The sequence below is a fragment of the Heptranchias perlo genome, chromosome 12 (genome assembly GCF_035084215.1).
Source record: "Heptranchias perlo isolate sHepPer1 chromosome 12, sHepPer1.hap1, whole genome shotgun sequence".
In the NCBI taxonomy this organism is placed as follows: Eukaryota; Metazoa; Chordata; class Chondrichthyes; order Hexanchiformes; family Hexanchidae; genus Heptranchias; species Heptranchias perlo.
This window is the reverse complement of record NC_090336.1, coordinates 30342612-30365260: the sequence shown is the minus strand read 5'-3', so window position 1 is coordinate 30365260 and position 22649 is coordinate 30342612. Positions and strand designations below refer to the sequence as shown.

The 22649-nt window shown below is 40.2% G+C and overlaps 1 protein-coding gene across 3 annotated transcripts in view; it reads right to left on the bottom strand.

Moving 5' to 3' along the window:
* Positions 1-14786, bottom strand: part of plekha7b (pleckstrin homology domain containing, family A member 7b) — a 426620-nt gene extending 411834 nt beyond the window's left edge. For 2 of the 3 annotated variants that reach the window (XM_067993877.1, XM_067993879.1), the window contains exons 1-3: positions 14587-14786; positions 14378-14454; positions 14144-14201 (exon numbers count right to left, since the gene is read on the bottom strand). In XM_067993877.1, the coding sequence (XP_067849978.1) occupies positions 14144-14201; positions 14378-14454; positions 14587-14669 (218 nt within the window). In that variant the 5' untranslated portion in view covers positions 14670-14786. The remainder of the gene's footprint in view (positions 1-14143; positions 14202-14377; positions 14455-14586) is intronic. The other variant, XM_067993880.1, reaches the window with a different exon arrangement.
* Between the last annotated feature and the right edge of the window lie 7863 nt (positions 14787-22649).

Below are 22649 nucleotides of genomic sequence, written 5' to 3'. Positions count from 1 at the left end.
ACAGTTTCTCTACATTGGACAAGAACCTTTAGTGATCTGTGTACAGTAACACCAAGATCTTTTTGTCGCTCAGCTTCTTTTAATATTGTCTCTTGCAAGTGATACGTATCGTCAGTATCAAAGAGGAGGCCAGTCGGCCCATCGTGCCTGTGCCGGCTCTTCGAAAGCGCTCTATCCAATTAGTCCCATTCCCCAGCTCTTCAGATTTCTGTTCTTGTTTGTATATCTTGACTTATTAGCATATTATTTCCGTTGTTTTTTATACCAATAAAAAAAATTCAATGATGCACAGTTTTTCTTTTGTATAGCTGACACTTGCTTTCGAAGTTAGAGCAGGGCCAATATTTCAGGGGGTCATTCATACATAAAATTTTGAAAACTATTGCCTTAACGACCCTTTTATTTATATCACAACACATCTCCTTGCAGGTTTTTCCTCCCCAAATAAGAAAAGTGGAAATAAATTCTGCTTTAAACTAAGCAACATATATTTGTTCAGTTCTTGTAAATGCTCAAAAAATGTTCAAGTAGCATGTCAAAATTCAAAGGCCCAGAAAATCTGTGACCAGATCTGTATTCCCACCATAATTTCAGCATCGGTTGGAAACTGGGCCAGGACACAGATACATTGAGTGTCCCAGCATCCTGGCTTTCTTAACCAACAGCCCTGTAATTTTTTTCCCCTTCATATCGCCTCTGGCTCTTTTGCCGATCACCTTAAATCTGTGTCCTCTGGTTACTGACCCTTCTGCCACTGGACACAGTTCCTCCTTATTTACTCTGTCAAAACCATTTGTTATCTTGAACACCTCTAGCAAATCTCCTCTTAACTGTCCCTGCTTTAAAAGAGAACAACCCCAGCTTCTCCAATCTCTCCACATAACTGAAGTCCCTCATTCCTGGTACCATTCCAGTAAATCTTTTCTGCACCCTCTCTAAGGCCTTCACATCCTTCCTAAAGTGTGCCGTCCACAATCGAACAAAATACTCCAGCTGAGGCCTAACCAGTGTTTTATAAAGTTTTAGCATAACTTCCTTGCTTTTGTACTCTACGCCTGTATTAATAAAGCCCAGAATCCCAAGTGCTTTTTTTTTTAAAAAAAGCCTTCTCAACTTGTCCTACCACCTTCAAAGATTTGTGTATGTGCACCTCCAGGTCTCTGTTCCTGCACCCTCTTTAAAATTGAACCATGTGTTTTATATTGCCTCTCCTCGTTCTTCCTACCAAATTGCATCACTTCACACTTATCTGCGTCCCTAATACAGCGTTAAATTTCATCTGCCACCTGTCCGCCCATTTCACCAGTCTACGTCCTCCTGAAATCTGTTACTATCCTCCACATTGTTTACTACATTTCCAAGTTTCGTGTCATCTGCAAACTTTGAAATTATACCCTCTATTCCCAAGTCCAGGTCATTACTATATCAGAAAAGCAGTGGTCCTAATAATGACCTCTAGGGAATACCACTGTACACTTCCCTCCAGTCTGAAAAACAACGGTTCACAACTACTCTATACTTTCCATCCCTTAGCCAATTTTGTATCCACACTGCCACTGTCCCTTTAATCCCATAGGCTTTAATTTTGCCAACAAGTCCATTTTGTGGTACTTTATCAAAACGCCTTTCAAAAGTCCATATACACATCGACCCTCTCCAAAGTTACTTCAAAAGTTAGTCAAACATAATTTTCCTTTGACAAATCAGTGCTGACTTTCATTTATTAGCCCATAGTTTTCTAAGTGCCGATTAATTTTGTCCTGGATTATCATCTCAAAGTTTCCCCACCACCGATGTTAGGCTGACTGGCCTGTAATTGCCGGGTTTATCCCCCTCCCCTTTTTTGAACAGGGGTGCAACATGTGCAATCCTCCAGTCCTCTAGCATCATCCCCATATCCAAGGAAGATTGTGGCCACAGCCTCCACAGCCTCCACCCTTACATCCCTCAGTAAACTAGGATTCAACCTATCTGGACCAGGTGACTTTTCCATTTTGAGTACTGCCAATCTTTTAAGCACCTCTTTATCTACCTCCTCCTTTACTGCTACAAATGGCAGACGGATGCAAAGTATTCCTTTAGTACCTCAGCCATGCCCTCTGCCTCAACAAAATCTCCTTTTTTATCCCTAATCACTCCCACCCTTTTACTATTTATATGTTTATAAAAGACTTTTGGGTTCCCTTTTATGTTAGCTGCTAATCTATTCTCATACTCTCTCTCTCTGCCCTTCTTATTCCCTTTTCTAGATCTCCTATTTACTTACTGTATTATGAACCTTACATTCGTCATAAGCCTTCCTTTTCTGTTGGCCCTACATTTATCCAAATTAAATGCCGTTTGCCAATGTATGGCCCACTCCTCTAGTGCATCTAAATCTTTTTTACACTCCTCTACCATCTTAACCCTTGCACAGATTTTGGTATCATCGTCAAACTTACTTACCACACTCCCAATACCACTGTCCAGGTCATTAATAAAGGCTGAACAGTAGTGGGCCTAGGACCGATCCCTGGGAACACCAATAGTAACATTTCTCCAAGCTGAACCACTTCGTTAACTACAACTTTATGGCTGCGGGATTGGAACCAGTTACTGATCCAGCTTGTCAAATTTCTACTGATAGCACAAGATTCTATCTTGTAAAGTAACCTAGTGTGAGTTACCTTATCAAAGGCTTTCTGAAAGTCCAGGTAAACAATGTCTATCTGATTACCCTTAATCACTACCCTAGTGACGTCCTCAAAAAAACTATCAAATTTGTTCGGCACAACCTATTTTTTCGGAAGCCACATTGTATATTTCTAATGGCCCCTTCCCTTTACCAGTGATCATAAAGGGCACCTCTTACAATCCCTTTGAGCATCTTCCCAAAAATTTATGTCAGGCTGGTAGACCTGATGGGGTTTGAATTACACACCCTATAGTCTAACACACTAAAAATTTAAAATTGCAGGATCAACCGCCAACAAGTATTTTTGCAGTAATATTGTCATGGACCAAATAGCTAATTTTTAAAAAATTTGTGCTGTGAAAATAACCAGTTATACAGACTAGTGAGTGTTGTCTTTAAGAAAAAAAAACTCAAAACAGTTAGAAGCTACAATAAAGGTTTATCACAGTGAACATAGAAAATGTTTCAAAGGAAAAAAAAAGATTATAAGTGTGTAAATATTACATATTATATTTTGATCCCATTCATGTTTGGAAAGTTTAACTTCTCTGAAAGCAATGCTCTTCATGAAAGACATTTCTCCCTTCATCCTCAAGATGACTGAAATGTTAATCCATTCTAACATTCCGTTCATAGTGTAGCAAACATATTCACAAAGAAACTGGATTGAATTTCATTCTGCTATAATGCATCTTTCTTCCTCAGACTGCCCCTAATTGCCTGTGAAATGATAAGAATTCTAAAGCAGAAGAAAGCTGAGCTTTGGGTGTGTGTAATTGGCCACTATGTGACGTTGAATTCTTTCTCAGCTTTCTCCCAGAATCCTTAAATAGTTCACCAAAACATGCCTCCCTGCCATTCTTGGCAATTGCAATGATCCACATGCTACCAGTTACCAATCCCACAGAGTCTCACTCCATTTTTTTTAAATGAAGCACCTTGGGATATTTTACAACGTTAAAGATGCTGTATAAATTCAGATTCCTGTTCCATTAGCTTCTTAAAGAAAAAGTCACTTGATCTGAATCTAACAATAGCACATTAATACACACAACCTAGTTCACCAGTTACCTGCTCTTTTCTCCCCCCTCCCCATTTCTCCCTTCTCCTGAAGGTATCGACCCTTTGATGGGTTTTTTTATTCCATGGGCAACAGGCTCTTTCCAGTACCTCGTCTAACTAGTTATTCTTCACGGGTAAGCCTTGAGGAGTATCAGCAGGCCATTTCACAGCTCTTCATCCCAGCAGAGCTATATCCTGTTCGCACCCAACACCCACAGCATTTCCAGATTGAGGGGAAGGGGGGGCTGCTGGATAGCAATCAGGAGCAAGAGCCCTAATTGATTTTTCCCCTCAATGACGTGTGGCACACAGCTCACAGAAACACACTAAATATTTATTGTTTCTATGATCTCCAGCAGCAATGAAAGTTGCTTTAGGTTTTTGTCTTCCTTTCAACTAACACTTTATTAACTGGTAACAGAATATTTTGTCTTGAGTGGTTGCACTTTTCAAACAAAGATGTAACTTTCAGCAACTCAGTTTCCAAAGATTTTTTGTAATTATGTTTAATGGAATCCCAAGAGGTTTAATACAAAGAGTACTTTTACACCAACAACATGCTACCTGCAGCATCAGCAAGGCACTCCTGCCCCAACTGCACCACACTTTAATGTAAAGGAGACAGGTTCTGCACCCCCAATAGCCTCATTGAGTCTTAAGAGCAGATGTGTGGGAAATAAGCGCATCCCTGTCCCCCGTCACTGTAGCAACAGCGGGCTCCATGATCACCAGTAGCAAGCTGCACAATGGGGATAGCAGCACTTGGAGGTTACAGATAGAGAGATTAGGGAGAGCATTCAGCCCATCTTCACTCATTCATTTAAAGAATACCACAGTTTCCCACTCCCCCATCACTGCAGCCAACCATCTCTTCAATGACAAGTTTTTGTCTCCACCACTCTACCAAGGAGTTCACTCCATATTTCAGTCACTCTTTGTTTGAAGAACTTCCAGCTGTCAATCCTAAATTTGCTTTTGGCCAGTTTAAACCAGTAATATGTTCTAGATTTAGCTTTTCTGTACTGTTCACTATTTTATGCATGCACCGGTTTCCACTTCAGGACTGCCCTCCTAAAAAGGTCCATCAGAAACAAAAAAGTGTTTAGTGCTTTTTGTTTTTAAATGTTTAATCAGTGTACAAAGTATTTGGCACTGCTTCTACTGTGATAGCATGCATGTGTGGGCAAGAACAACACCTACAGGTGGAAATGTGTAGTGAGAGGTGCCTCCTTGCTGGGATACGGTTGTAAAGGTGACCACCAGCCCTCAGGTACTTCAATTAAGTAGGCTTTATTTAGGTGCAAGTCTTGACATTTGTTAGCAGGCTATTCAACTTGGGGAGCATCAAAGCAGAGCCCTGGGTCAGGAGAAATTTCTTGAGGTTTATTGGTGCATGGATTGCTTTGTCACAGTGAGTTTTCACATCGTTTTCCACATCGTTCACCTGAGGAAGGAGGTAGCCTCCGAAAGCTTGTGAATTTAAAATAAAATTGCTGGACTATAACTTGGTGTTGTAAAATTGTTTACAATTGTCAACCCCAGTCCATCACCGGCATCTCCACATCATTGTCACAGTGAGTGATTGAAGCAGAGACCATTGCAATGGATAAATATTTCCAAGCAGAGGAAGATACAGGACAGCGGGATTAGTTCTGGATTGCTCCAGTAAAGAGCCTACATAGACACAATGGGCTGAATGGCCTCCTGTGCTGTAAACTTCTACAGTTCAGGTGCTGATTCCAGTATTGCATTTTCCATTCAGAATGTGTACTCTCGAAGAGAAGTTGATCAGCTCCATTCATACTGATGTGACAAAGCACAATCAAGTTGCTCTTCTGCAACACTGCAAGTATTGAATTTAAACATTTTCTCTTTTCATTCTGCATATCACAGAGGCTTGCTTCATGCCAGGAAGTCATTAGAGATTACAGACAAACTGATGGTTGGCTTATGTAACTGGGACACATAAGGAAGTATCATGAGCCCATTCATGCCTGTACAGCACAGATTAGATCCTCACATGGACGGAGGACCCAACAGCTCCCATCAATAGGGTTAAGCTTTTGGTACTATTTCTCCAATACGTTGAATTTTCAACTGTGCAGAACCAAACAAATTAGAGGGAAAAAAATGTTTGACTTAAGAAGCAATTGAGATAACTGAAAGACAATTTCTTTTTCCTTTCAAATTTTATCCCTTCAGCATACAATTCTGCAGACACTAAAAGCCCCGAGTATCTCACACAAGTAGCCATATTTCAAACCTCGACAGTGAGCTTGGCACACTGTGACTGTAGAGTAGATACAGATCTTACCCTCGCTCCATGCCAGCACACATGTACCCAACAGCAAAGATCACTGGATAGCAATCAGGAACGAGAACTGTGGCTGAATTTGTTTCTATCTAGTCTAGGAACAAAGAGACTGGTTGTCGTGCTTCTACTGCCTCCTAGGCAGAGATAAGGCAACTCAGATCAGGCAATGGAACCTGCGACCTTCTTGATCTGTACAGCTCAATAACACAGCAGACTGTGCCTTGACTCACTGAGCCATCAGGAATGCTCCAAAACTGCCAAAACCCAAGTGCAATGCCGAGAAAATTCTACTTCAGTTGCAAAGAATCTCGGAACAATGGCTAAAGTGTGTGTTTATAATACAACCAGAGCCCAATATCAGAAGTGATGTTCGACAACAACTACAGAGGCCTTTATTGTTCCCGTGAAATAGTGCCAGAACTGATCAATTCTGTACACAAACTCTACGTCAATTTCATACTTAAAAAAGGTATAATCATAGGCATATTATTGCCAACAAAACAAACCCAGAAGAAACTCATACTGCAAACAATCTCAAACTTGAAAAGTGAGATCAAGTTTTTGTGAACTTCTGCAACAGCAGCAGTCGGGAGGCTCAGCACATAAATGAAGAATTACCAACTACAAAATCTAGGGAACTGTGTAATTATAGACAATAAATTACTCATGTCCAGCAGACACATGCTTCAACTTCAAAAAAACATATAGGTCTGTGTGGATCAGGAAAGCCTGCCAGGGGAGCAGCAGAAGGCATGGAGTGGGATGTTGTCCATCAGGTTTATTTCATTGCAGAATTCCATTCACCAATTAAAACATTTACAGAAATATTTCATTGAAATTAGGATTATAGGTGTCCCCTGATGGTTTAAATTAACAAATGTACCTCAGACTGAGCCACACGGACCAGCAGGTCCCAGGTTTGATCTTCTCAGCCGGAACGGCATCCACAGGCTGGAAGGTGGGGGGGGGGGGGGGGCGCAGAAAAGAGGAGGAGAAATCAAACAGGAGTCCCATTCCTGATTAATATCCAGTGAGCCCTACCGAAAAACGATCAAGGATGTCAAAAGTGTACGGGATTCAGCTTGCCTCTGATATACTCCATGGTAGAACAACCTGCCAATTTTACCATCTGGGCCCATGCGTGAAGAATGGCTACTGGGGTGAGATACTGAAGGGTTGTGATACTGAAGGGCTGCTGATGCCTCTGAAAACAAACCCACTGCAAGAGTCAGTACCTTCAGGAAAAGAGGGGGGTTTAGAAATATGTTAGGATTATATATGTGCACTGATGATACTACCATTATGGTAACCTCTAGTGTTTTTTTTAATTACAGAACCCATTCTTTATGTAGCCCAAGGTTACTGGTACTTGGAATCAACTTCACTTAATAGTGACTTATTTTCAAAGTTTGGGGAAAGTGGGAAAAAAAAGTTGATTTGTTCAGGTGTAGTGAATGCAAAGCCAACAGTGAACAGAAAATATAGTGGTCTGTGGCCCTTTTTTTTGTGGAGTGTAAAGGGCATTCAGAAGCAGCAGCAGCACTGATGCCAAAGAGGAAGATGCAGCTAACACCAGGGCTATTAAGGAAAATGCAGCATAAGTGGCATCCTTGGGCAGAAACCTGGATTTTAACAAAATATACAATGTTGAAAAACACTAACTTTAACTTCATTGAAATGGAAAACAGTCTTGTATGTGTTATACAATGCAACATCATAACTGAAGTCAAATAATGTCACTGTCAGCCCAACACTCAGGCCATCACTGACTCATTCCTTCTGACCAGTTCACATTCACAGTTAAAGGGGTGCTATCACCAAGGTAAAGAGTTTACCAAGTTAAAATACAGGAGAGGACATGATTACATCACCAGTCACATGTGTGATTTTCAATGTTGCCAACACTTGCGATTCAGGTTTTTTAAAAAATATATATATTTTTAACCAAAGCCAGATAACTAAGCAGAAAGACAGTAATACAAATGACTATTATTGTAAACCAAAACAGATAGTGATTTTACCAGAGAAGAACACAACTTCTCAATTTTTTTTAAAGCTCATGACATCATAATATTCGGGAATTGGTTAGCACTGGAAATATATTTCCTTTGAAAATTAATTTTCAGTTAATGTTCAAAGTATAAATATTTGACACCCACTCCTCATAACAATAATCACAATTCACACTTGCACTGTCTCCAGCTACACTTGAACCAAACTGCACAGGAATATAGTGAAGAACGAAGCCTGTGTGCTTATATAATTCAATTAACTTCATCCAATTCTCTACCAAATTAGGACTGAAGAATGGCACAAATTTGATCCCTAGTCAGTGCTGAGCTGAGGCAGCAGTAGGGGCACTTAGTATGCTTAGGTTACAAAATGAAAAAAAAACAGCCAATGTTCCTGCTTCAGATCACAATTTGATACCCCCTACTTGAAAGGAGCCTGAGAGAAGGCATGGTTAAGGCAGGCTAGAGCTCAGATGTGATGCCCCAGTGGTCAAAAAGCCTGCCAATATTCAATTTCAAGACCAACAGTAGCCAATCGGGCAAGGTACCTCATCAAGGAGTCAATGTCTTGATGCCAGGAAAGGAAGGGAGAACAATTAGAAGCTAAGAGCAGTGAGGGGAAAAAAAATTGTACAAACAGAACCTATTTTAAAGGCATTGTGACTTTAGCACTTACAAGCCAACTTACAAAATATCAATTGTACCTTGTGAGTCTTCATAACACACACAAATTTTTTCTATCATAACGGGGCAATATAAAATTGTGCAATGCTGCGGACCGTTCATGCAGGTCACCCAGTTTCCAACGAAACTACTTCACTTGTTTGTACGAGCAGGTTGTGCTGATTACTCACTCAGTTGAGATAGAGTATCGAACCTGGGATTTTCCATGTCTCAGTACTAGACTGAGGTGCACTTAGCTACTGAGCCATCAGTGAAGTACATGAAGCAACATAACCACATTAAAAAACTTTTAAATCCTTTTATTGCTAGCAGCCCACATGCTACTAATTAAATCTCTCAAGACCAACCATATAAATCATTACGGTTTAGATGTTGCAAGTAGAACCATTTGGTAGTCAAATTTCCTACTTCATTTGGCTGCACGTTCTTAACTGATTTTTCACCCACTGCATTTTAGTATAAATTGTGCGAAGAATTAAAAGATACAAATGAAGAATTTCCCACCCAAATTTTTTTTTTTTTAAATTATCTTTTTGGTGTAGCCTTCAGCTGTCCCTGCAAGGCCCTAGCACCAGCTACATTCATGGCAAACCAATTTGGTAAAGGGGGCATCAAATAGGCATTAGGTCCCTTATTTACATATGCAAAGGACTAATGCCCATTTCAAGCAAGGGCCTTGGATGTCTCTTTTAATGCCTGTACTAATATAGCAGGCAATGCACTTCTGGCTCAGAATGCACGCACCGCCCGCCATATTGGACACTTTTGTGCCAGTTTTACAAGCATAAAATGGGTACAGCATCAGCTTATTTCTAGGCCTTTATCTTTAGTTCTGAGCCACTGGAGGTGCTAGATACATACAAGTTGTTGGCGTTATTATTTTGTTTTTGTCTTACTCATTTTTTCCATGGAGGCAGGAGGAAAAGAAAGAAAATCAGGCACATAGATCCCCTGTGGAGCGATCTTCTATATATTTACTGTGTGGAAACATCCTTGGTTTTCACTTCTCTCAACTTAAAATCCCCAATTAAACTTTTATGAAGCGACAGAAAAGGCCTATGTACCTTTCCCACAGGTTTACGGTAACAGCGAGATAACTTGACACATCTGGCAATGATTTGTTCACTGGTGATTATAACTGCTTCATAAAAATAATTTTACAATATCCTACTTGTGGTACAAAGCTTTAGGTTTATTGAAAGAATTACACACTAAACAAGAAACAGGTTTTGAAATCCAAGGTCGGGTAAGTTTTTGAAATCTATACGAAGTACACATTTATAAGAGCACTCTGTTACAACACAATCTCTGTTGAAAAACTACTGAAGTTTAGCTGTCTTTTTTTCCATATTATATTATTTCGGGCTACTCAGAGCTCACCTTCTTACCAAAAGCTTACCAATGCAAACTACATTACCAGGAAGGCTGAAACCATTGCAAAACTGTATTTTGGTTCCTATTTGAAAAAACAAGTTACGGAGAGGTCACAATATATTAGAGCTACAGGAACCTACAATGAATCTTTGTCCAATATCTGGGTAGGAGCTGTGGTAAATTTGCTTGGTTTTAGATAGAACAATGAAAAAATGTAAGGTTTGCAAGGGGAATGAATTTCTGCAAGATATGGTCGAGGAGGCATGGGAGATAGTATGCTGACGTTCTGGCATATCGAGCTATGGAGCATAGAAAGAGGAGCTCACACTTGAAGTCTTCATGATGCTAACATGATTATTCTCAAGCGCCATCAAGAAGGAGAAAAGAGGAAATTTGGGAGGTAGGAAAACACACACACACACCTCTGCTGCACAGGTAAGGCCTGGGAATTGGTGCCCATACTTTGATCCAAAATTAACAAAAATGACCTCTGGAAAGAAAATAATTGGGAAGGGTATGAATACATGTTCCACTGGAAAAATTGTGTTTACTCACGTGTCTTGCATATTTTGTTCTGGGTTAGACAAGGTCAAAGACAAACAGTAACAGCAAGTGTATGAGTGCAGAACCTGTACATTGGTGAAAATGGCTGCTGTGGAGAAAATATGTCTTGTCGAAGAATGGCATTCGTAATGGACACTATATCAAAGGGGGAAAATATACAGTAACTGCAGGGCACTGTAGCACCATCATACAACAGAATATGAAAACGCAAGGGAAGCTATGCAAGAATCGAATGAGGAGGTCTTACCTAAAAAAATAAATCCACAGCCAAGTGTAAATTCACTTAGGTTTGAATAAAATTCAGCCTGGTCAATCCTGCTGATTAGTCTCAGCACAATTTTTTTTAATTAAATCTCTTACATTCTGCAAATTCATTAAACACAGGAAATCAAATAAGTTTTTTTTAGAAATTGTAAAATAATTATGAAGATTTGATAACTTTCAGAATTTAATCACAATTAGCTTATGAAAAAGTTAACGATATATTTGTATATGCCAACCTGTAAAACTGATCAACAGCTTCTGAATAACTGACAACTCAAAAAACAAACAACTGAAATAAACAGTCTTGCTTAAAAGCAATGTGTGACCAAGACCACTGTTTCAAGAAAAGTGAACAGATTATAATTCTTCGTATTATATTAGAGATCAGGATTTGTATTAATGATTTGGAATCACATTTTCCAATTCAATTTGTGTACCTGTGAAAACAAACACAGTTGCCTCACATGTCATACGAAAAGTATTTACAGTGGGACATGAACTGGTCATGAATTGAGCTGCATCTGTACCCAATATTCGATCAGTTGCATCATAGGGGGAAAAAACTAAAGTCCACAAAAATGCACATTGCAAACTGTCCAGTTTTTGGGTGAATGGCCAGCTTTTTCACTCCCACCCATTCACACTGATCATGTGGCATCTAAAATAGATCTTCTGGCTCTGGCTGACTCTTGTGGGTAGAGGGGTTTCTGGCAGGTGGGTGATTGTAGGTAACGTGAGGCAACATTATTTACCATTTTAAAAATGACAAATATTGACTGGCAGCTGGAATTCTCCAATCCCACGAGGCAGGGATGTGGCCGTTTGGCCCAGATCATGGATGTGCACCACCGATTAATGGAGAGCGAGACAGGGAAGGTTGACGGGGGATGGATTATCAGAGCCACTGTGGAAGGATCAGGTGAACCAAGCCCTCAGACGCAGTTAGAATCAGGACAGGCGATTGAGTGTACCTAGCCCTAAGGCACAGAGACAGGACAGTCATCTTCTTATCCATGTCTCTAGGGCCTTGTACACTCACAGTTCCATGCTTTCTCTAACTGCAGAGACTGAGTTTGCTCCACCAGCAGCCCTCACCTGCCCTACTCTCTCCATCGATTGACCATGCACATCCATAACCTGAGCCAAAAGCTTCAAGGGTTTGGAGGATTCTAACTGCCAATCAATGTTTGTCATTTTAAAACAAAGACCAGTGGCAGCTTATGCTACCCACAATCCCCTGTAACCAGTCTGAGAGAGTCACCCAGAGGCAGAAAAACTATTTTAGTTGGCACCACACACAGCAGCGACAAAGCTGGCTGTCTGCTCAAACAGCAACTAGATTTACTGTATTTCAGTGGTTCTGTATTCAGATAGTACAATAACCACAAAACACACTTTAAAAATTACTTAAAATTTTATAACAATTCTTTCAACGTCTGCATTTGAATCAGTTGTGACTACTAAACGAACCACAAGTTTTACAACATAAGGAAAGTCAAGGACAAGAAAAGGGCATTTGTCCCACTGAAGTATATCCTTCTAGAATTCTAACCCAATACCCATCCAACTGTGTTTTGAACAGTTTTAAAGTTGGTGTTTCTACTGCCTTGCGCAGATCATTTCAGACATTTAAATGAAGTAATTCTTCCTGATGGTTAGTTATCTGATTTATGTTCACTTTTCACTGGTTTACACATATGACCTATGGTCCTACTGTTCAGCCTTATTTTAAAGTAACATTCTGACCTTAACTAAACCATGTAATAATACTGAAGAATTTCACAGAATGGTCATTTTAAATGGTTGCAGTCAGTAACAATTGCCTCAACTACTAAATTTAAGCCTTTTGCTAATTCATGCAGTTGAAAACAGGATGTGGTGAGCTACACAAAATCTTAGGAAAGGTACAGACACATCCAGTGAGTTATGGCATATAAACACATGGCTCCAATCAGCATCAATAGGAAAACAGTAACACTACTAATATCCTGGTAGTTTACTGAGCAGCAAAAAAAAGCTACCAATCACAAAAGGCTTGTATTTTACATTCGTGAACACAATACAAGAATCCATATAGTCAGATAAATCACCAGATGATTTTTTTTTAAAAACAGGCAACTATAATTTTTTGTACATTGCAAAACTAGTGGACAGGCAATCATGAGGTGCAGGACAAAAATCTCATTTGTACTTCAAATTAGAGTTGTAAATGCTCTAGTAGGTTATGATACCATCAGACTCCTCTCATCTGTGAAACCATCTCATAATACACTCCTACACATTACAGCAGGTTTCACGCATACAAATATAAAATCAAGAAGCCACTTCACATAGAATACCAGGAATAATATATTTTAAAAATCAGCACCATTTATTTTTAACAGAGTGGAAAGAAAGCATTTCAGATTGGAATTAGACACTGAATAATTCACCATAGCAACCATACAAATTCTCAAATTGCAATGTGGAAAAAAATGCAAAAATATTTTGTCATTACAACTCTTTTTTTGTAAAACGACAAAGCAAAGATTAACATCTCCTGCATAACTAATGGGTTACTCGAATAGTCCACACAATTCATAAATTCCCCTTTTACCCACCATACCAACCCCATTCAAAACACCCAGAGACAAGGGTTGTGCATTGTATTATTTGCAGTTTCACCCAGCCGGGGAACACAGTCAGTCTGATTTGCATTGGAACAGAAAGGATAATAAATTGATTTATATGCTTTCCTTTTTCTCTGGTGCTGTATATAAAAAAAATACTAACGCCACAAACAAAATGTGCACAGTTTTGAGAAGATGCTGCCCCAAGTTTAAACACTGCGACTATCAATCTCACAGGTTGTAAAACTTCACGTGACTACCTGTTGCTTACATTCCACGATCATATGATCGACTCAGCAGTCATTAAATATTTGCACCAGCAAGAAAGCACCCAATAGTAAACGCAACCAGTAGTAAATTCCACCTTCTGATTAACCTTTGTGCTTTCACTTGAGCTATTAAATGAAGGCCTCTTTTTTTAAAAAAAAGAAAAACAACTGCAATGTTTTACCCAACAGCACACCCGCTGGAAGCAAGACAGGTGGGTCTGAGGCAAAGCGAATCTGGTAACTAAATATGTTGTGTCTGATTCACCTGCTCGGAATGCTACAAGTTTGCAAACACAAGAAAACAGAAAGCAACTCACTTGATGAAGTAGCTGGCTCCTTCTTCACTGAACCCTTCCTCCCATCCTCGAGGTAGATCTGGAAATAAGGAGATGGAGGAGTGGGAGACAGGGAGAGAAAACCTGGTTGAAACTTTGTGGGGTTTTTTCTAACAAAAAAGTCTCAATTGCAACAGTAGCAAAAAAAAAACATATAAAACAGGAACTGGCAACTTTTTTTTAAAAAAGTTAGTAAAAAGTCTTGCTCGACCCCACCTGATCGGATCATATGGCCGGAGTTGACAGGTTCGCCAGTTCGTGGATGTAACCAAGTGGTGGTTCGTGTTTGATCGCTGCGGGAAACAAAACAAAGAAAGAAAGAGAGAGAGATACACACACAAAAAATAAAATAAAATAGATTTTTTTTTTCATTGAGCGTTTGAAAGCGGCAAAGACTGTGTGAAAGTTGCTCTGGGTAAACGTACTCAATGAAAAATATCCGACCATCCTTGTAGACCCCGTAAGACCAGTGGGCAGGTAGCGTCTCCCGCCTCAATTCAGCCGCCATGATCCTGGCACGGGAAAAAAAAACCCACTCACTCAGTCAGTCTCTCAATGGTCTCCCGGATAACCAGCCCTCTCGATCAAGGACGCGCCGGGGTTAAAGGAACAGCTCGGGTTTGTGTCCGCCGACGGAAAATAACAATTCCACCCCCCTGCAAAAAAAAATCAATCCCTTTAAAAGAGCAACAAGCGCCGATTAACTCGTCAGCTGCCAGGGGGAAAATAAGGAGGTGGGATAATGTTCTGCTAACAAGCAGCTAAGGAACAGTCACTCGTTATACGTCCGTCCTGCAATCTTTAGTATTGCAATGCATACCTGTTACTGGATAAATTTGCATTCAATAAATAATATTGCTCTGTAGTCAGATTACATACAAAATTCCTTTATCAACAGGATGGATATTGAATTCCCTTGTTATCCAGCTGAACGTTATTTGTCGAGGAGCTTGTAGTACAATGTCCAAACTGTTTTAAATGACATTTGTTCAGAAGGGGCACCCACCCCAGGGTTGCCAACCCTCCAGGATTGTCCTGGAGTCTCCAGGAATTGAGGTTTAATCTCCTGGGCGCTGCTGCGAGCAACCCAGGAGAAAAAATCATAGGGGTATTAAAATATTTCTTTTTAATTTATTTTCTTTAAAAATTTTGGTTATTAGTTATACATTATTGGAGATGGGAGGAAATGGCTATTTGACTGGACAAGGCAGTTAGAGGTGGGAGATCATTTGATGAAACGTCCAGGAATGAGTTGGCAACCCTACACCCCCTACCTACACCTTTCACCAAGCTCCTACAGTGGTTGACACACCCAAAACTTATGAACCTGCCCCCACACCCTTTGCTCATGAAGAGGAGCGGCACTGTGGCCAGCAGAAAGTGTGCGAGATGCCAGCACAGTCAGCATAACGCAGAGAGAAACTGTAGTAGCAGCAGCAGGGCCAGTGTCACAAAATATATTGGTTCCCATAACAGATCCTGACAAATCCAGCTAGTAAAATTAAATTATCCAATTTAATAAAATAAAGTCACTACCTAAAATAATTTTCCCGAGTCCATGTATAATTTAACCCTATCTCAGAGCCCAACTGTGAGTAATCGACCCTCACCCTCAACCCAGTTGCTAACTATACCAGGGACAGATTTATTTAGCAAGGATGGCAACAAGGTGGACAGGAACAAACCTAATAAGAGGTAGATTTATCTGCCCTCGCAACATGAAATCACTGGTCTGGGAGCTCATCTGAAGAAGCTGGAATGAAGTAGGCAAGCCTTTTCTTAATTTCAGAAGATCAAGTAGCTAATCATAGAATCATAGAATTGTTACAGCAAAGAAGAAGACCATTCAGCCCGTCGAGCCTGTGCTGGCTCTTTGTAAGTGCAATCCAGTTAGTCCCATTCCCCCGAATCTAATGAAAAAGGAAAACTGGAAAAATCTCATGAGAAAATCAAGCCCCCAGTGTAATAATGGTCAGAGCAGTGTCCCAGCCCCCTGTAGAGCCTGCTACAACATCTTCATATATCAAAAGTGTACAGCACATTAGGGCAAGTGATTTGGTATTGGTAAGAACCACTCAGAAACTGGACTGTCACTGCTTTCAAGATCTTTTATTCCAAAATCACAAAATTACTTGCCCTGAGCCAGTGCCTGCTCTGACGCCACTTTTGGGACAAAACCAAACACAATTGGGACAAAAATTTAAACGGTATTAAACGATACAAAGTGGTGGTTTCAAAACTAATGGGAATAGAGTTGAAGGTTATATCAATAAATCTAACCTGACATACTCATACTTTGCATTGATTCCTGTGATGCTGGAAACAAGGGAAGGGTATTTGTTATTTGCAGGGTGGGGGAGTGGGACTAGCTGGATTGCTCGTGCATAGAGCTGGCGTGGACTCGACGGGCCGAATGGCCTCCTCCCGTGCTGTAATCTTTCTATGATTCTATCTATGGAGGACAGCAAGTCAAGATTGAAAGCGGGGATGTTAGGAATGGTGAATGTTATGCACATTTGCTCAATTACCTTTGGAGGTCAGAGAGGAATTCTGTTGAACTTTCCTTCAGAAAATTACGTGAGTGGAGTAGAGTCCTCAGTTGGGTATATTGTGCATGGTATATGGAGGGAATGGGCTGAATGGCATTTTCTTGTTCAATGCTTCCACATATTTATAATCATGAGGTAATGATTTTAGAAATCACTTGAGAGCTTCAATCTTTTTCTTCCCCTTTCCTCTGGAGGCGCTGACTCTTGCTGGGGCCTGGCTGCCCTCTGCTACTTAGCCTCAGTGTGTGAGCCTCAGCAGTGAGAGCTGGCAGCATTCTCCCATGAGAGGATCACAGCCAACCCTATCCTCATGTGGTACACTTTCCAACTGGGGTCATTGGATAATGAGCAGGAGTGGGAGTCCTGGTTGAATTTCTTTCCCCTCCCTAACATGGGGATATTGATGCCATCCTGCCTGAGATTAGCAAATTCAGCACATATCTGGAATCAAACCTGGGACCTTCTGGATTTGTATAGCTCGATATTACATCAGGCAGTACTGACCAGGAGCTTGGACTATTTAAATACAGTAAAGGTTATAGTTGAATATTCCTTGTCCTGCAGCTGTATGAAACATCCCTCTATCCAGTCAGTACTTCATAGTTCATCTCTACCTCTCCCTCCTTCCCCCCAGTAAACAGTGTTGCCATGATATTCAAACCTGGTGACACAAATATGCCCATAAGAACTGGCCATGACTTTTCTGAGCAGATTTGCAAACTGGTTGAGCTCATACATGAAGAATGGTCACTTAAGCTAAGTCCCAGCGGCTGGCCTGTTCCCCTAATGCTAAGCAGATTGGCTGAGAGCTGGATCTAGTAAGCACACATCAACATGTCTTACACTTGTAAACGTCATGATTGATGGTGTTTCCATTGTACTGTTTACAAGTAATAATAATGTTCCAGGACCAACACACTCAGAAGACAAGTGTGTTTCTTTTGTGAATTGCTTTTGCATTTGTGGACAAACAAAGATGAATACAAAGAAGGAATAAAGGAAAACAAAAGTATTTTTCCTGGAGCCAGTTAAAAAAAATCAATATAATACAATGTTACACAACTTCATTCACTTGTCATGAGGTCACAGAAAATTTTATATAAACTAACCAATGGCGGCCCACAGTTTGGTGAGTTTATCCAGTGAGTAGCTGAGCCATACACAGCGGCACGGTCCCAAGTTCAATCATCTGTCAGTGCAGAATTAGCTGATCTCAGCCAAGACCCCTGGATGCCCATTATGACCCATGCTGGAAAGTGTGTGTCTGTGTGAATTTCAGCTGAGGACAGGATCAGGCCGGGTATGCTGTTCTCCCATTTACATTGCCAAGTGGCCTGCTGGTGCTCACTATTAAGATTCATGAATAATGACAACTGGGACAAGGTACAAGAGGGTAACCAGTGCTTGCGTTTGTGGAACTGTACCCAGCAAATAGTCAGAAAAGGAAGGGAGGGGAGGAAATGGAGCATCAACCATCCATCAATGTAGTTAATGATTACTTTTTATAAATATTGTGATTGTCCTTTTGTTGTAGGACATCAATGTAACATTTTGTTACATTCATAGTACATGCAATCGACCCAATGTGTGGTCAAGTAACCTGTCAACAATTATTATAAAAGCATGAATAATGGCCACTTGGAAGAGGTATCAAAGGGCAGCAAGTACCTGTGAACCATACATCAGCAAGGAGTCAATGCCTTGAGGATAGGAAGGGAAAAAATGATAAGAATTTATTTTAACTTACAAAGATTCTCTTGGTCTTTGTTGGATAGTGAAGAACTGTAACTTGGGTGAGGTAGCAGAGGGCTGTTGGCACAATGGCATGATATCACGGCATGGGTTAGTGCCTTGAGCAGAGATGGGGTAAGAAAAGAATATGGGGAAAAATAAAGTCTTTACAACACATAAGAAATTATAGGATTGCATCTAATAAAGGTGGCATCAAAGCATGTCAACAACTTACAAAGGCCAACTGCCCCTTTTCCCACCGAACATTACTTATTCTTTGAAAAAGAAATTGGGCCCCATCTGTCCATACAAATTGTAGTCTACACCAGAAAAGCCATGCTGTACCATGATTCAAACAATGCTTCACCGTATCTAATTTAATTTGGTCTGCCTTTGGAGAAATTGAAGATTTTCACATGCAAAAGACATGAGTATCTGTCCAATTCACAACAGGAAGCTATTGTTATGTCCCTGAATTATGCCACCATACATACAAATACAGGGGACTGTGCGTGGAAACCCATAAAAGTAAGATGCTCAGACTACTTAAGGGAGCAGCCAACATCACTGAATCCAAATTTGTAGCAAGGTTCTACAGTTTGGAACAGAAAACATGAAACATGTAAATATGATGAATGGTTGGCCATTAGCAAATTGTGATTATTGATGAGTCACTGAAAGTATTCAGTTATGCTAAGAATGCCTAATCAATAATTTTGAGATTAAAATGAAAGGTTGAAAAAAATGTGGGCTCTGCGCTCCCAGATTCCGGATATGCAGCCCGAGCAGGCAAGGCTCACTACAAATTCCTTTGTACAAGTCAAAATTAATTATTTTAACCTCGCAGCGATCATTAGTGATGCTACATTAGCAATATTGTGTGCAATTTTAGCTCCTTAGCTTCAAAAGGTCTGGGTGCGTTGGAAACAGTTCAAAAGAGAGCGACAAAGATGATTTGGGGGATTGCAGTTCAGTTATGTAGAGAAATTCACAGAACTAAACTTATTTAATTAAAGAAAAGGAGATTGAGATGGGACATATCCAGGCTATAAAATGTTTGAGAGGAATGCACAATATTGACGCAACAAGTTTTTTTAACTTGGACTGTCGGCACAGAACTTGAGGATGAGTATAGAATTAGCAAGTCTGAACCAAGACTTGAGATTAGAAAGTTCTCCTCCCAAAGAGTGGTGGATATATGGAATATGCTCCCAGAAAAGAAGTTAATGTTGTGTTAGTTAACAGCTTTTGAAAGAGTTGGATAAATATCTAGTTAGGAGCAAGACTGAGGACTATTATGATAAGCACAGATGGAGATTGCTGAATCATATGTGGAATATCATATGATCTGCAGGGATCATGGATTTCAACCAGTCTGAGATGAATAATATAATATGTAAGGTGGGTTAGATCGTTTTTTTTGGAGTTTTCCTTGATTTACTGTAGGTAACAAGGAGATACATGTCACAACCTTATCTCAAGAGATTTTTTTTTAAATTCACTCTGGGGATATGGGCATCGCTATTATTTGTGGAACACCACGTGCCACGTGCTTTTTGCATTTACTTTCAACACAGAATTGTCATATCTCATGACGATAAGCTAAATAAAACCAAGTTATTTGTTGTTCCTATAGAAGTTTGTCATTGTCAAACTGAAATATTGTTCTAAATACAGATGTGTTTAAAGGAACCAACTGAGCTTTAGTAATTCAAAGGGCTACGGAACGGATCTGTAACATCCTTGGCTGCTGATACTGTGGAGCTCACTCCATTTATATAGCAATGCATTATTCTTGAGACAGCCATTCAAAATCCACACAGGTAGCAGTCCACTCTGCTCTCCCACCTGAACAATAAAAGCATGGAAACTAGTGGCAGATGAGTGGGGATATAATGCATGACTAAAAACAAAAAACCCATCAGAAAAATAAAACAGGAAAATGCAAATCTGTGTTTACCAAGAAATCGTTTCAGCAGAAGACTATGTTTAATTGGAGCTCTTCTTCAAACACTAAGACTTTTCTTAGTACACATATGAGTACAATTCTATCCATATCTGCAGTTGTAAATGCCTCCCTTTAATAACGAAGGTATTTGTCAAACAAAATTGTCAAAAAACCATCCAGGTCTTTAAAGCTCAGGACTGCGCAGAAGATGCATTTGCTTACTAAGCCACCAAGGTAGCAATAGAATGTTAATTTTAGGACATGCTAATTATACAATGCAACACGAGAACTGTTCTCTTGTTTCTATACTGTGCATTGTACTCTGAAATAACCATTACACTTGGCAGTGCACAGTGAACAGCAATTGTGAAGCTGTTGTTCCCAAGATTGTTACCAGCATCTGCTCACCTGTCATTTCAGACTAGATGTAAAATTCAGTAACATTAGTTTCAATGGTATATACATCCTGCCTTCATTAAATATATATACCCAGGGACCTCTGTTGCTGCTTGTTTCATGGTCTGCTGAAACTGAAAATGGGACTGGAACTCGCGTTTGAAGTATTTCATTCCCTGCATAAAATTACATTATGCTGAATTTAATAACGGGCTATTGAGAATCCTTCATAGAACAGCATATGAGACAAGCTACCTTACTAGCTACCCTAATATTAACTGGAATACAATCAGTGCAAAAGGTATAGAGGGCGCACAATTCTTAAATTGCATTCAGGAGAACTTTTTTTAGCCTGTACGTAGCAAACCCAACAAGAGGGGAGACAGTTCTGGATTTAGTTTTAGGGAATGAAGCTGGGCAGGTGGAAGGGGTATCAGTAGGAGAGCATTTTGCTGGTAGTGATCATAATTCAATTAGATTTAGCATAGTTATGGAAAAGGACAAAGATAGAATCGGAGTAAAAGTTCTAACTTGGGGAAAGGCCAATTTTACTAAGCTGAGAAGTGATTTAGCAAAAGTGGACTGGAAACAGCTACTTGAAGGTAAATCAGTGTCAGAGCACTGAGAGGTATTCAAGGGGGAGATTAAGGGGTTCAGAATAAACATGTTCCCACAAAGAAAAAGATTGGGACTGCCAAATCTAGAGCCCCCTGGATGACAAGGAGCTTACAAGGTAAGATAAGGCAAAAAAGGGAAATTTATGTCAGACACCAAGAGCTCAATACTGCAGAAAGCCTAGAGGAGTATAGAAAGTGCAGGGGTGAAATTAAAAAGGAAATTAGGAAAGCAAAGAGAGGGCATGAAAAAATACTGGCAAGTAAAATTAAGGAAAACCCAAAGATGCTTTATAAATACATAAAGAGCAAGGGGATAACTAAGGAAAGAGTAGGGCCTATTAGAGACCAAAAAGGTAACCTATATGTGGAAGCGGAAGATGTAGATATGGTTCTTAATGAATACTTTGCGTTTGTCTTCACAAAAGAGGGGGATGATGCAGATATTGTAGTTAAGGAGGAGGAGTGTGAAATATTGGATGGGATAAACATAGTGAGAGAGGAAGTATTAAGGGGTTTTGCATCTTTGAAAGTAGATAAATTGCCAGGCCTGGATGAAATGTATCCCAGGCTGATAAGAGAAGCAAGAGAGGATGGCTCTGACCATCATTTTCCAATCCTCCCTGGCTCCAGGCGTGGTGCCGGAGGATTGGAGGACTGCTAACGTTGTACCGTTGTTTAAAAAGGGAGAAAAGGATAGACCGAGTAATTACAGGCTAATCAGTCTAACCTTGGTGGTGGGCAAATTATTGGAATCGATTCTGAGGAACAGCATAAATCGTCATTTAGAAAGGCACGGGTTAATCAAGGACAGTCAGTATGGATTTGTTAAGGGAAGGTCATGTTTGACTAACTTGTTTGAATTTTTTTAACAGGTAACTAAGGAGGGTCGATGAGGGTAGTACATTTGATGTAGTGCACATGGATTTTAGCAAGGCTTTTGACAAGGTCCCACATGGCAGACTGGTCAAAAAAGTAAAAGCCTATGGGATCCAAGGGAAAGTGGCTAGTTGGATCTAAAATTGGCTCAGTGGCAGGAAGCAAAGGGTAATGGTTGATGGGTGTTTTTGCGACTGGATGGCTGTTTCCAGTGGGGTCCCGCAAGCTTCAGTACTAGGTCCTTTTTGTGGTGTATATTAGTGATTTAGACTTGAATGTGGGGAGCTTGATCAAGAAGTTTGCAGATGATACAAAAATTGGCCATGTGGTTGATAGTGAGGAGGAAAGCTGTAGACTGCAGGAAGATATCA